Source organism: Ruditapes philippinarum, unplaced genomic scaffold (assembly GCF_026571515.1).
Source record: "Ruditapes philippinarum isolate M1 unplaced genomic scaffold, ASM2657151v2 ctg1459_1_1_1_1, whole genome shotgun sequence".
Lineage (NCBI taxonomy): Eukaryota > Metazoa > Mollusca > Bivalvia > Venerida > Veneridae > Ruditapes > Ruditapes philippinarum.
In genome coordinates, this window is record NW_026865326.1 from 18,329 (window position 1) to 34,504 (window position 16,176).

Sequence of the window (16,176 nt, forward strand, 5' to 3'; positions counted from 1 at the left end):
GCATGGCTCATGGAAAATCCATGCCAAAGTTGGTGCTTTTATACCTTTATACATTAATATCAAAGTTTGGTGCTGTTATATCTTTCTTCATTTAAAATTACTTGCATACCAAAGTAGCAGAGTATCAGAATTAATGACTTCCAAGTCTGAATATACTAGATACTATAGTAGTTAAACAGTGCATCAATATGCAAGGGGTTGATAGATCAATAAGATATCTTTTTATTTCCTTTTTTATTCTAGTCATATTTTATTTTCTACATTTTATAACAAAGAAAACATCTATCACAAATGACCATAAAATAGTCTATCACAACCCATTCTAACACAACCATAAAAAGCAAGTAAAAGTGATTTCATAAAATTGTTGGAAAATATCATTCTGTCACTGACCAACATTAGCCAATATTGTTCATTCCGATGTCAACTGTACATAAACCAAATACAAGCTCTAAACAGAATCTGACATAAACACATGTATTATTCCAAAATAATTTATAATTAGAAAAAAAAATGATATTCATCCTCAACATTTTATTACAGAATTTACAAATGTTAAACATGATGTTAAGGGAGTTAACTAGGAACAAATTTTGTTGATATATTGAGATTTACAATAATACTAACCACCAGATTATTTGAGATATGTTAATGCCTTACAATGGCATTTAAGAACTACACTTTTTACTATTTTTCACCTTAAATTTCAGCTCTTTGAAGCTAACAAACTGTATAGCTATATTCTAAATGAACTATTTTATTTTAACTTTTTTTTACTTCTTATCAATAAAGCATTCCAATACACTACACAAATTTAAGATATAATAAAGAAAATGTGAAATAAATAGAACTACAAAGTACATGTAAAACTGCAACAATCTGTATGTAAACAGGACGGAATGTTTGGTTTAATGTTGGAAATTTTGGAATTAGTTTACCGATAATTAATAATATGCTTTGAGACAGATTAACCTCCTTTCTAAAAACACATAAAAGGCATTAGCATGCTCAGATCTCCATGGTTACAAGGAAGAACACTGGAATGTGAATGGGTGGCTTCATTAAAAATTTACAAATAAATAAAAAACAAAAAAAACAAAGACAAATAAAACAAATTACTAACACCAGTTGGATAGACAGAATTTCAAGTAAATCTATAAATACATGTATATGTACGTAACAAAGACATGGAATGTGTTAATAAAAAAATGGCGATACTTATAAAATGAGATTTATACAGAATATATTTCAAAAATGATTTTGACTGCAACTTTTAGACTAATACATGCAAATAATAAACAAATGCTTCTGGCAGAACTTTTAAACAAAAGTTTTATACCATTACTGTGGTAAAGTATCACAAATAAATATAAATATATATAATATAAATTGTTTTAAAAATGTAAAAACAAAATAAATATTGAAATAAAAACAAGTTTCTATCACATCAATGTAATATAGTACAGTTCATTATAATTCCCCCCAAAAAATAAAATAAATAAAAATAATCTTTGTGACTAAGACTTTTTTAATTTCTTTTCCTTTTTTTGTTAAAAAAAATCTTTGTGTTTTGTAAAAGATAACACAAATAATCTATTCTTTGGGTTAATAGAAGATACTGTGGCAAACCTTGAGGAAACATTTCTTTTCTTTAGCATTATACTTCAATAAAGACTTGTGTAGGTGACTTTTCTTTGCAAAAAAAATCATTCCCTGTAGCATATCTGATAAGAACAATTTAAATATGCCAAAAAGGACTAAAAAATCAAATACTGAAACATCTCAAAATAGTACAAAGAAAATAATGTAGAAAATATGATAAAATTATGCTATATCTAAGATTAAACATGTACAATTCATAATTATTGAGGGTTAACTGCAAAACCGCTGTAAGTCCTTCTTTATTTCATACATGTTACAGCAGTTTTGCAGTCAACCCTCAATATATATATCACAGGATGTCAAGGATTGTGGAATTTCGATTCAAATTGAACACTCATATCTAGCACAATGTAAAAACATTTTTACAGAATCAGACCTATTTACAAATGTTACCAAATAGTTATCAAATAGTAAATAAATTCACCTTTAATAGATTAAAAACAAGATAATAATATGCCTGTAACAATTTCACAACCATTTTTCTCAGTAAAGGAGTATTCAATAGAAAGTGAGACATCTCTACCTTTCAATAATGCCTTTTTCAGATAATTTCATTCATAAAACTTTTTAAAAAATCATTCCTTCAACTCAATCCATTTTAAAGTCTTCATAAAAGTTTCGTCTGCTGTAGAGGCGACTATTTTTTTGCCCTGCTCCAATTTCTCTAATGACACTACAAGCATCTACAAGGTACAGCAAAGTTGATTCTATGAAGAATTACACGACCTTTCTCTACTTACACAAATGATATTTTTGATCTAATTTCTACCCTGATAAGTCAGAAATCAATTTTCACCACCATTGTGGTGTTCAGCCTATTAAGTCAGACACTGTTAATAATTGTCATAATTGTTTTATTTTGGTTTTGCAGACTGTGGTCTAGTTGAGCTTTGTTCTCCATTGGTCAAGGGCAATGCCAGGGCTGGTGGTCCGAATGGATCAACCTGTTAAAAAAATACATAAATGACAATTTTAGAAAAAGGATAATTTAAGTGAAATAATTTCAAATTAATCAACAAACTACAATTTATTATCTTCTGAATGAAAAATATCAATTATCATAAAAATATTAATAATACTGAAAAAGTAAAAAGCAACCCTTTCATCATTAAATTTGTACAATGAACATGCCCATCTTTGAATTTTGAACTGTCAAATATGATCTAAGGGGTTTGAAAAATCAAAATGCTAAAATATGCAGGCAAATATTAAGGGCCTTAGTTTGTATGGCATTGCTATATACTGGTATCTATTCAAAAAGGCCTGTCTTATCAAAACTCAAACTAGGTAAATCAATATTAATATTCTAATATTATATATAGTTCTTGAGTTACACTTCTAATTAACAAATGTTCCTGAATGATTACATAAACTCTTACACACCACATTGTGTACTACATTACAATATGTGAACAACATTTCAACAATTTGAAGTTACACATTACATAAGGTCTGGGACACAAAAGGGACTCCTATCATAAATCACAGTAAACTGTTGTCCTTTCAATATTTTAAGTGATTAATCATCACATTATGATTCCTTAACATTTAGTCTGCTAGTGCATTTACTGAATCTACCAACGTGACCAGCACAGACCAAGATCAGCCGGCACATCCATATCATCTGATCATGGTCTGAGCAATTTCCTATTAGAATGTTCTGCTAAGATTGCAGAATTAAAATCAGTAACTTTCCTTGCATCACAAGAAAACTGATAAAAATTGCAAAGTGCTGAGAAATTTTGTGAATACCCTTTATATACCGTTAAAGTCTTAATATAAGCTCTGCTGATCATTGAATTATGTCAAAACTATTTTCAATTTCCAAAATGATTCCCAAATAGAAACTGTATGCTACGTACATCCAAAAATATCATAAAAGATTCTATTCTACACAATATTTTAAACAATACAAGGTCACTGTACAATGGCTCAGTACCTCGAACATACTCCCAGACAGATATTTCAATATCTGGTACCAAAATATATAATGGATAATAATTCTAACAAATACATGATTATTGTAACTTATATATGTTCATTTATTCAACAATACTGATAATTATTTTTCTTTTATACAATTAAAACATAAATATCAAAAATATTTAAAATCACTGATATTCAGGTATCATGTAAAGATAATGAGCAACTTAACTTGAGCGAGCATTCAAGAATCAGTCTCTAGTGGGATTCAAACCTACAGCTGTGGGGGGCAAGTGATTTAAAGTTTGTGACCATAACCATTCAGCCATAGAGACCCCACATATTGAGGATGAATCTGATTCAAGACTTAAGTAATGAACACAATGATATCTAAACTTTAAGGATAAATTCATACAATTCAGATATCTGAAATATTAATGCTTGTCACACTGATATTTATCATACACCTATAGTTTTTGCCACTCTGTAAGAACAATGTGGCATGGGCTTGTATATTTTTTTGATGTGATGTCTTACAAAAATAGCATCAAAGACACCCTAACTGTTATAGTTACAGTACAAGCATGTCAATTTTTACTGCAAACTGTTCTTATTTTGGGTATGTGATAAACAGTATATTTGTATAGCTCCACTATTTATTTATTGACATTATGCCCACCAGAGGAATTAGAATGGTATAATTTTACAAGATCAGTAAGGAACAACCAACATAGCAGGTTATATGACCATATGTTAATGGTTGTTTGCATATATAACCTGAGTCAGTAGGTGAAGGTTATATTGCAAATAAAAGTATTTATATGGCCATATATCCTGTCTTGAATCTTCAAAACAAATTTTAATACAGCAAACTTCCTTTTTAAGAGAAAAACTGTGATTTCTTCATAAACTGACAGTAGCCGTGTGTATGAAACTATATTAACCTCATGATTATCCAATGAAAAGTGATGTTACAAACATGCAGTATTATAAACATGTATATTACATGTACTTACATTAACTTTTGGATTAGCCGGAGCCTCAACACGAACATCTGTTGATGTAGGACCATATTGTTTATGAGCACGTGACCAGTTAGCTTTGATCTCTATATCCAGTCTGCTAGATTGTCCATGTTTGAATGGTTTACCTGTAGATACACATAACACCTCATCCTTCTCTATAGCCGAGAACTTTGTTACCTGTATAATAAATCAAAAGATTTTTTTAAAAAACAATCATTATGGCACTGATAACTATTCAAATACATTTGAAAATGGATTAAAAGCATGTACCTAATACTGATATTTGCTGACCTAATAACTGAATTACATTGCCATTCAAGTTGTAACTTTTATATCAATTTTCAATTTATTCCAAGGATTACTTTGAAGATTTTTACTCATGATATTTTGATTTTTCTTCCTTTTTCAGACAAACATTCCTTGAAGGTAAGAAGAGTTTATACCTCTTTTCCCTCCATTGTGAAGAATCTCCTGGCAGGTTGCCAAAGATTCAGTCTCATTGTAGCACTATCGAGAAGATGCTGGAAACTGTCACCCCAGATATACGTAGCTCGCTCCACAGATTCTCCGTTAGGATAGGCCAAGATGCGTTTCTAAAATGATAAAATAAACACATATACATAAATTCATATACGTATACCAGTAATCAAGCTGATTAAAATCAGCTCTAAATAACGCTCCGACATGATCAGAACTTTTTGTAATACATTTTCTATTTACTGAACTAAAAAGTGGGCATTATTGTTAGTCATGAACTCACATTATTATATGTATTATGTATATAGTCTGCCGGACATTTTCCCATCACAATAAAATATCAACTTACAGTATCTGGCTGTTTGTATAAACTTTTATTCAAGTTCAGTGTAAGAGGAACAGTTTTCTCTCTCTGGTTTTGCTTTACTTCTGCAAGGTGCTCCTGTAATTAACAATCAATCAAATGAATAACTAATATATCAACATATATATAAACACAAATTCTGAAGGACACAAAAAAGCAAAGAAATAAAATCCCCAAAAAATTGACATAGCAAAATATGACTCTTTAATTCATTTAAATCTGACACTATGGAATAATATATTGTAATTTAATGGTAAAATGTCAACTGCTAATAAGAAAGCATCTATAAAAAGTAACTTCCCTAAACTGATTATTAGTGATGTAGTTGCATATGTCACAAACTTTAATTTACCACATCAACTGACAATGTTTATCTAAAAATCTAGTGGCAATTCACTGTATGCATGTGTTCCTGTAAAAATCCCTTGGCTATTTTAATCAATATATAGAGGATATTGAATTTGTGTAGATTTAATACTAAATTTATTGAACAAGTTGAATAAAATCAGAGGCTCGCATAATATTGTTTTATTCAACGAGTTCAATAAATTTAGTACTGAATCTACACAAAGTCAATATTCTATTTATCACATATCTAAAAACAGAATGGTTTACAGTTAAAAAGAGCCATTTTTTGTTGATGTGCCTGTAGTGTAATGCCAACATTAGCCCACTTTAACATTATGTTTGTATATATAGCAAATTACATGTAATAGTGTTATTACACTAGCATGATATATCAATTTTTTTAAATGGGTTTTTATTACACTCCTGTGCAGTGGTTTATGTAATATATTTCAACGCTATATTTGTAAATATCACCAAAGTGTGATATAAACACTATTAACACTATTGTAATATCATATTTTTTTATTGGTTAATTACACTCCTGTGCAGTGGTTTATGTTGATCAACATGTATATAGTAGTAAGATTATTACCTGTAACTTATGGACAGTGTCATGTTTCTGTTGTTCTTCAGGGGTCGGCTCCTCCCAATGACCTTCTACTACCACCGGTTTATTGCTATTCTTGGTGCCCTTGTACTCTCCAGGACTTAGTTCATCAAGTCTTCTCCCTGGGGAAATAAAAATGTTCAACCATTTATTTTATAATATTTGCACATCATAATATTAACAAGGTCGTTTGAAAGTTGACACAACTGAATAATATACTTGTTAATCAAAAATTACGGGGGTATTTTCATTTTAAGCTGATCAAAATTAGCTAAGTGGCTCATGTGCATGAATCTCAACCCAGGGATCAAGGGTTCAAACTTTTGTGGTAACTGGACACATTTTTTATTACCTCATCAGGACTTGTTTATTCAGAAATTGACCTTCATAGTGACTCTTAATTCCAATAGTGATCATTCAAAAATGCAACATTTTGAGCAACATATGTATAAACTGATTTAATTAAGTTGATCCAGCTAAATACATTATATAATAAAATTATATAACGTACAATGACAATATTATATGTCTGCCGTACCTTTCATTTGTCTAAGGACATGTTTCTCGATGTCGAGTTCTACAGACACTGCTGACCTAAATGCTCTCTTCTTCTTCCTGTTCTCCATCTTTGATTCAACAACTGTAAACAAAATTGCATAAGTCAAAAGAAGAGCTATGAAGGGTTACAGTAATGTAACCTAAAGGGCATGTAATATATCAGCAACTGCTGCAGCAGTTCAAGTTATTGTGTGGAAACATGGATTTTAAAGGGTGCATTAATTTGCCTTAAAAATAAGTGGAGCTAAAATCGCAATAATCTGTATTTTCATAATTTCATATAAAAACATACTTTATCAGAAATCTTTCAGTAGATAATCTTAATGGTAGATTCTCCAAAAAGTTGTATGATAGAATGTCTCTGTTACTTAGCTGACTCAATATTCTACAAAAATATAATGTTCCAGAACAAATATTCTGCTGCTATTTTAAGCAGGTTTTTTACAATTTAGCAATGATTTAGTGTATGCGCCATTTGCATCATATTTCTTTCATACGTTTTTTTTTTTAATTATTTTTTTATCAAAAATGACACAAAAAGTTTGTAAACTACCAACACACTTTTGAAGCTATAGCATAAATGATCACTTACCTTCGGGTGCAACAAAAGGTTTGCCACTAGATACCCAGATTTCTATAGGATAACGTAGAATAGTTTCCTCAGACGGCAGACGTACTTGACTGAGTAGGTATTCTCTCTGACGTGAAGTTTTATCAGCTTCCTTGGCGTCAGTTTCTAGAGAGTAAATAATATTGGAAACAATTACAATAATAGTTAACAAATATTTCTAGAAAAATAAATTTCTACATGTATCTTACCGCTAAATTTGTGTTAAAAATATTACCTCCCTTAAATCATGAATAAAACCATTCAGAGTACTATGCTCTGAAAGCTTACATATTTTTAAAACTTCAAAAAATCGTATAGAATGTAAAATTTATATACATTAAACCAACCATTTTGACAGTATTCTTTTTTGTACTTATGAAAAACATTTTATGCTAGTAAACTCTTCAATTTTGGAAATACAGGACAATGAATCTCTAATCATCAAAAACTTAACCATTTTCATACTAAGAGTCTGAATAACTGATAATTTCCTTTTATAAAAAGTTTTCTAGATTTTTTTTTCATGTAGATATTTTTTTAAAATACATGTTACAAGAAAAACAGAACACTTAACATTTTGATTTTACATAATTTGCTAAATTTTTTGCTTAGTGGCTTGCATCTAAGAGATAAGGTATACAGCAATAACCTTACTCAAATTACATATTCATTGTTATGCTTACCTCCCTTGTCAGGACCTTCATCTTGCCCCTCCCCTTCATCATCTTGCCCCTCCCCTTCTTTTTCTTGTCCCTCCCCTTCTCCTCTCTGAAAGTTTTCTTCTTCACCTAAAAGAGACAGTGTTACAGGACTTTAAAGCCAGATTAAGCCTCAGAAATGAATATTTTTTTTCTTTCTGTAGAAAGAGCATACATATGTTTGGTAATGCCCTTATAATGGAATTGGAACATGCAAGATGTTAAATACCTGAAGAAAATATCGCTGGAATGTGAAATAAATTGCGAAAAAGTAGCACAATGAAAACAAAATAGTATTTTGACTTCAAACAAAATACTTAATCACTTTAACTGAACTTGAACTACAACCCACCCCCTTGTGCTTGCCTTTTTGAATATCTATAACAAGAGACTGATGTTATAACAAAATAATAAATGTTTACCTATATTTAAACAGGGAAATAATGTGTTTCTTTTGTTACATGCTCAAAATGTACTTTTTTCACATTTAAACTTACATTTTAATAACTGACATAGCATACTTGTATACACATCATCTGTCTATAATATAGCTAATAACAGATGAACAACTAACCTTGTTTACCCTGGTATAGTTTTTCTAGATGATCTGCCATCAATGTTTTATAGTTTTGTATCGCCCGTGAAAATTTTCTTTATCTCGTCATGTCCATCCTCCGTGAATTTCGTACAGTGCCTGTTCAACGTTCTCTGTGTACCTGTTTTTAAATTTTACATAAATAAAAAAATTTTTACCGTGATTATTCACTATTGAATATCAGTAGTTAAATAAAAAAAATACGTTTTTATGTCCCGATTCAGTTCTCTACCGAAAAAAAATAACAAAATTTTTTTTTATTTTTTTTATCATTTTAGGAACATAGCACATGATCAAAAAAAAAAATACATTAAAGATAACATATAAAAATCATATATATAAATGAATCATAAAAAGCATAAAGAGCACACCCCATTATTTAGAACTACTTAATTCAGTGAAAAAATAAATAATATTTTATTAACTATTTAATTTTACTTTTATAAAATAAATTTTTTTGTTATTTATTACACTAGTCAATATTTTTTATACGAAAATACATAACATGTTATCTATGTTACCAGTTAAAATATAGTAGAAAAAAAAAAACAATATTGTTATTTAAGTACATATTAATATCATTATTCCCTTGCTTGAATTCTGTTTTCAATCAATAACATTTAAAAATTTGGTAAAAAATTTATTATACATTTTAATTGTGAAAATGAAAAAAATAATCACGATTTTTTCTAAGAAATTTGATGAAAAAATTTTTTTTTTACAAAAATTTTTTTAAAAAAAACAATAGCCAAAATTTCCCTTTATACTTACCCAACAAACCTTGAGCCAATTTTCCCTGGTTTTTTTTCCTTCCCCCTTTTTCTTATCCCCAAGCATTTTTCACAGTCTGAAGGTTTCGACATTGATTTCCTTGGTTTTATGGCCCTTCGTTGCCTCGACATTTAGCCTTTCTCCTCCTTCTTGTAGTGTCAGTATATCGTAGACGATGACACTTTCCCATTGAAAATAAAAACTTCCCAATTGCTGTAGACTAATTTTGCTTAATTTGATTCAACAAATTAAAACACGAGATCAACCTTTTCTTCAATTTACCATCAGCTGTCAGTTTGACAGCATGCTTAACTATTTTCAGTGCTTGATAGTAAAGCACGAGCCTGGAAAATGTAGAATTTTCTAAGTTCAAAGGGTGCCGTAATTCTGTCAAAATCCATGTTCGAGTTATGGGCCTTGGATAGTGACCTCCTATCATGCTCTCAAATAAGTGTATGAAGTTTAATTAAACATTGAAAAATACTTGTAAAAAAAGGTAACTGTGAAAGAATAGAAAATTTAAATTTGAAAACAAAAACTATATATTTTTTTAAAATTTTCTTTACAATAAGGAACTTTCACACCACTTGCCATTGCAAAAGAAACTGTGTTTTTTTCTAAGTTTAGAAATTTTATTCTGCTTATCCGGGGGCGCACACATGCACACTTTATACGCCTCGAGCGCTCTCTTTTTTTTGTCTGATTGGAACTCTGCATATATCCCCAAAAAAGAAACATACACAAAAATGAAAATATGTGAGGGGAAAAATAAATTTTTCCCAAAAAATATACAGTAGTTAAGTATCGTATTTTTAATTTCAGGAAAACCCCAAAAATCAAAAACGATTACTTTAAAATTTTAATTAGATCAAAAGAAACAAAGAGTTGTCAAATGGGCATCGCACATGCAACTATTCAATGTACTTTACATTACATCAAACATAATTTTTTTTAAGGTTATAAACAGGAATAACTTAGTAAAAATCCATGCTAGAGTTACAGATTTTGGTCTGTGACCTTCATTTATAATAAATGATATTTCAAATTTCCTAGAAAATACAACAATGACGTCATACCGGTTGATCAATCTTTGACGTGTTTGCTATAGCGAATGTGCAGACGTCAGCTTTGTTTGCAGCCGTAATCTCCTTGTCGGGGAGATCTGCATAAAATGCATGAATAAATCCACTCTCAGCATCGTATCTCCATCTCTGGTGAGCTTTTCCAAACTCATTTGTTCTACGTGTCTGTAACATGACCTTGCACCCAATAAAGGTCAAAGGTCGACCCTCCTCGTCCTCTGCAAACGGTTCATTGTTTGGCATGGAAACGGTGAGCACTACTTGCTGACTATGTCTGGGACGAATTTCTCTGAAATTTCATTAAATTTAACGGGTTTTTTTTATTTCAATAAATTCAGCATTTTTGTTTCAATAAATCAATAAAATATAAAGCTAATTCAATTCCACTTTAGCTTTTCCATTCATTATCTGTTAACACCAATATTGATAAATAGGGGTGTTGATAATTCTTATATTTATCACCTGTATCTTTTACCATCTAAACAATATGAGCGAGTAAAAAAAAATAACTAGTAATTGAATTGTTAGACACTTCAATTCCCTCATTTACAATTCTTCAAATATTTAGAAGAAAACGTATAACCACATTATATACAAATCTTAACATACATAGAGTTTCTGTTCAAAACATTAGCTTTCAGTGTAAAACCTGACCTTTTACATCACCAGTGCATTTTTATTTCAGTGTTACTGACATAGATATTACTGAACACATACCCATTTTCTTTCATCAGCCATTGCTGGTATATATCATCAGGCCTTCTTTTCACAAGATGTACCTCAACAATACGACCCTCGGGCTCCGACACGCCCAACACCAACTGACGATTGGTTGCCAGGGCAATATATCCATCTTCATAAACAAACCTTTGTAGTGTATCTCGGGAAATCTTTGTAATTGCTTTTGGTCTAAAATAATTGAAAATGCATGAATTAAATGGGTTGATTACAGTAAAGAGCTTTTTTACATAAATACCTTTCCAAGAAATGTTGCTTCTGACTTGAACATATTAGCATCTACACAACCTTCAACTTGCATGGGAGAGTAGTTCATGTACAACATATGTAGTTCTTGTACAAATTGAAAAAGAAGGATTTGCAGACAAAGTAATGTAGATGAATTCATGTAAATGAATTAGAAAATACTAATAAACAATTATAGCTATTTCAAAAATTACATTTAATGTAAAACTTTTTTAATTAAAAAAAATAAGCTTCAATATAGTCTATTTCAAAGCTACTGCTTATTTATGTCTCTTATTTGCAGTTTTTTCATATGATAAAGTTAACAAGCAACTATCACGCACAAAATCTGGACTGTAAAAGAATTCAGTACTATCTGCAGAATTTGAACCCAATATAGTGAAGGACACATAACATCATCAAACTTCACAGACCTCTTCAAAGACCTCTTATTTGTCATTATATTTTACAATTAATACAGTCATGTATACATTGATTTCAAATATAGAATCATATTTTTTCATCAAGAAAAAAAAAGAGGTAATATTATATGGGACATTAGTATCATATTGAAAACTTACTTGTATTTTTCATACATCTCCCTGTCTGTGTATTTATTAGCTTCAGGATCAGTGTCAAAACTATTATTGACATTCACCAGTCTCTCCCAGGGCCATTTAAGATTGTTCAAGCGTTTTTCTGATTTCTCATGAGCCATCTGGTGGAAGGTTTTAGTCCCGTCCATATCCTCTATAGTTCTGAATAAATAAATTTTGTTAATTAAAATATTGTAAAATAGATTGATGTTATATTGCATTAATGTGAAGTCCGGCCTGGCCTCTTTCTTATGACAAAATTTTTATGCAACTTGATCATTAATAAGTCCCAAATATAGAACAAAAGGTAAAACATTTGTATTTTGTAAACCATTTCACCTGTTGATACATATTACAATATAAGCTATCAGACCAAAAACTGTAAATTATTAAATAAAATTTTTTGTACATACAATAACGAAGGAATACATACTGTATTTGAGGGTTTGAGTCTACACTTGGAGGTAACCCGGAGGCCATACTCTGTCTCTCCATCTCGGTATCATCGTCATCCTTTGACCATTGTCTGTTTATAAGAACCGGTGAACCTGCTGACATACTTGGGTCAACTTGTAACACATATTCTGTAAGTAAACAAAATAAACATTCATCATTTCTCTTGAAAAATCCTTGTCTAGTGTTGCAATTTAAGAACGATGGGGAAAAAACTGTTGGGAGCTATGGCCCGGTGCTAGCACACACTAGCTTTGGAATTTAGAATTTCCAGGCTCATTAGTTTTATCAGGGAAAGAACTAATTTTCTTGAGCAAGGAAACAATTCATCCTAGCAGCCTAATGACAAGCTGTAAAAAGTGAATGTGCCTAGTGCATAAATTTTCATATTATAAAAATGTGAATACTATTACTTTACTTTATAGTCAAATATGATACAATGTTTAAAATAAATAAAACAAGCAATTATCATAGTATTGCAAGCAATCCATAAGTCCCCTACCGGTAAGAACCCCATCAACATTCTGAAGGGCCATTGGCCATTCCCTAGTGTTTCAATTTTTCTCTATTTTAAGTAAATTTGTTGGAAAAGTTCTTTAAAAGTGATCACAGGAAACAGTTTTTATGAACAGACAGACAGACGGACTGAAGGACACTCTGAAGTTAATATTTGAAACATCCCTGTTACCAAAATATAACATTTTAAAAGCAAAATTCTTAAAGAGGAGATAACTCTTGAATTAAAGATGCAATTTCATAAAAATTTTCAGCTCTTTTTGACTAATCACAAATATTGTTATATTTGCCATGTTTTAAGCCTATTTATTGCCAAGGCAACTGATATTTTTCCAAAATAGGAAGAACAGATAAGACATGCATAATCTCAAGACTGCTATCTACCCATATGTCAAGTTTCATAAAAATATTTCCAGTACTTTTTGAGTTTTCACTGGATTCAGTTTATGTGTAAAATTTGCCATATTTTCAGTCTATGTGTTGCCATAGCAACCAGAATTTTCAACATAGGAAGAAAAGAAAAAGACGTGCATAATCTCAAGACTGCCATCTACCCATATGTCAAGTTTCATAAAAATATTTTCAGTTCTTTTTGCGTTATCACTGGATCCAGTTTATGTGTAAAATTTGCCATATTTTCAGCCTATTTGTTGCCATAGCAACCAGAATTTTCAACATAGGAAGTAAAGAAAAAGACGTGCATAATCTCAAGACTGCCATCTACTCATATACCAAGTTTCATAAAAATATTTTCAGTACTTTTCAAGTTATCGTGGGATCCAGTTTTGTGGACGGACGGACTGACGGACTGACAGACAGACGGACAGATGGACAGACGGACGGACAGACGGACGGAGGGTAAACCTAAAGTCCCCTCCGGTAAACCGGTAGGGGACTAATAATGACAAAAAGTTTGAAACTGTAAAAATAAAAAAAGGGATTCAAAACGTACAATATGATAGGCAATAATATAGGTCATACTGCAAAATAATCAAAATCTTTTGCAATACACTTACTTTCAGGATTTCTCAGTGCTGCGTACTGCCTCATTTTAGCAACATCCTGGGATATCTGAGACAACAAGAAACGTCGCTGTTGTTCCATTTTCGTGAGTCTAGGATCCGTCCAGATCTCGCCACAGGAAACATACACCAGCTGGTCCCGTTTTAATGTTTTCAAGGTGAAATGCTCATTACCATTCTCATCAAACAATCTACGTCCAGCAAATGGTAGACTGAGTAGTGATGTGCAGTGGTCAAGGAACTGTTAAAAGTAGATCATAATATTACTAATTAATGTATACGAAAAGGGATTTTTTAAAAATAAAAAAAATCAGATTTTCTTATATATATTTTTACGGTACACAAAAAACATTTATTTGAAATCAATATTTTGCTACGGAGAGTTGTATGCTTTTAAATGATAATAGCTGAGTGTGTTAAATTCAACTTAAATAACACAGAAACTCCTTGCTTAAAAACTATTAAAAATCAATCATAAGTATTTAAAAACAATGTGATAGTACAGTGTTTTAAATTATATATTCCAACACACTTCACACTATTCCCCTATCAAACAGACAGGGCAATCAAGAGCATTATTACACTATATATGCACAGCATAAAAAAACAAATGCTTACACATCATATGACGTCAGATTTAACATCAATAAACCAAATGACATCAGGAAAATTACTTCTACGCTCAATGTAGTTCAAGTATAACATATTTTTTCAATTCTCTTTTTGTCATGTTAGAATGGAAACAGATATGACTTTTTCTTGCATTATAGTATAATAATGCATGGTTTATCGTTAAACAATTTGTAATTAATCACTAAGGCCTATCAACCTTCATGATTATATTTCTGTGCATCTGAACTCGAACCATGCATTATTCTACAACAAAGCATTCTCAAAACTGGTTCAATTTCCAAAGTATTATTTGCCAGTTATAGGTTCACATTCTTAATCTACATACCATGCTGAACTCAAGTTCCCGGATGGACAGATCTCGACAGTGTAGATTAACATCAAGTTCGATGTTATCTGTAGTGTTATCCTGTTGTGACATGATGGCCTCCTCCTGTTGCTGTTGCCGACGACGATTTTTCTTGTCAGGTTTTGGTGGCTTTTTTGATAAATCTTTCATAAACTGGACAAAAAAGAAACAAGAAATAATGTCATACTGCTACAATGTTGGCATGATATAAACTGAAGCTCAAAATACTTGTTTATATTTCATCCCTATTCTCACTAAATATCTTAAATGGACATTCCATGTTTCAATCTGGACAAAACCGAACGGAACAGATCATTTTACTTCTTTCCCAGAGTAAATGGCAATACAACATGGGGATATACTATAAACAGATACAATATGATAAACAAACTTCCGATAGTACTTTATCAGCTGATGAATAGTGTTTTGATTCAAAATAGCATGAAGATTCAGTAAAGATTCATAACCATTCATAACATTTCATAAAATTTCAAAATATGTATTTACTGAATAGGGAACAGTACAGACTATGATCAGATGGCATGGAAATGCTGGCTAATATTGGTCTGCACTGGCCGGTGGATAGATTCTTCAGGCTAACAGTAAAGTAAGCTTTAAAGTTTTGACATTAAATATTTTAAAATATTTAAGAAAAAAATATAATGTTACTATACATTTTACTATATTTTTCACAATTTTTACAAACAAAGCACACTTATGTAACTGCTAGTTTAAATTGTGGAGCTATTCTTACATTGGTAAGATTGGGACCAACAATCGGTACAGCCATTTGTAAGTTCCTCTCTCCGTTCTTTACAGCCAATAACCTAAGTGGCGTCACTGTAACACAAAAATATTTTAATTTATTAAAAGAAAATAATTATTTGCGACTTTTATTCAATTTAAAAACATGGTCCATTTTGAAAA

General features: G+C 30.7%; 1 protein-coding gene across 1 annotated transcript in view; it reads right to left on the minus strand.

Moving 5' to 3' along the window:
* Positions 1-217: 217 nt before the first annotated feature.
* Positions 218-16,176, minus strand: part of LOC132728633 (doublecortin domain-containing protein 1-like) — a 34,561-nt gene continuing 18,602 nt past the window's right edge. The window contains exons 22-38 of the mRNA XM_060714304.1: positions 16,004-16,089; positions 15,229-15,402; positions 14,265-14,511; positions 12,713-12,863; positions 12,265-12,441; positions 11,438-11,629; positions 10,715-11,009; positions 9,712-9,851; positions 8,847-8,923; positions 8,258-8,362; positions 7,557-7,700; positions 6,945-7,046; positions 6,392-6,528; positions 5,437-5,529; positions 5,054-5,203; positions 4,602-4,787; positions 218-2,606 (exon numbers count right to left, since the gene is read on the minus strand). Of these exons, the coding sequence (XP_060570287.1) occupies positions 2,517-2,606; positions 4,602-4,787; positions 5,054-5,203; positions 5,437-5,529; positions 6,392-6,528; positions 6,945-7,046; positions 7,557-7,700; positions 8,258-8,362; positions 8,847-8,923; positions 9,712-9,851; positions 10,715-11,009; positions 11,438-11,629; positions 12,265-12,441; positions 12,713-12,863; positions 14,265-14,511; positions 15,229-15,402; positions 16,004-16,089 (2,546 nt within the window). The 3' untranslated portion in view covers positions 218-2,516. The remainder of the gene's footprint in view (positions 2,607-4,601; positions 4,788-5,053; positions 5,204-5,436; positions 5,530-6,391; positions 6,529-6,944; positions 7,047-7,556; positions 7,701-8,257; positions 8,363-8,846; positions 8,924-9,711; positions 9,852-10,714; positions 11,010-11,437; positions 11,630-12,264; positions 12,442-12,712; positions 12,864-14,264; positions 14,512-15,228; positions 15,403-16,003; positions 16,090-16,176) is intronic.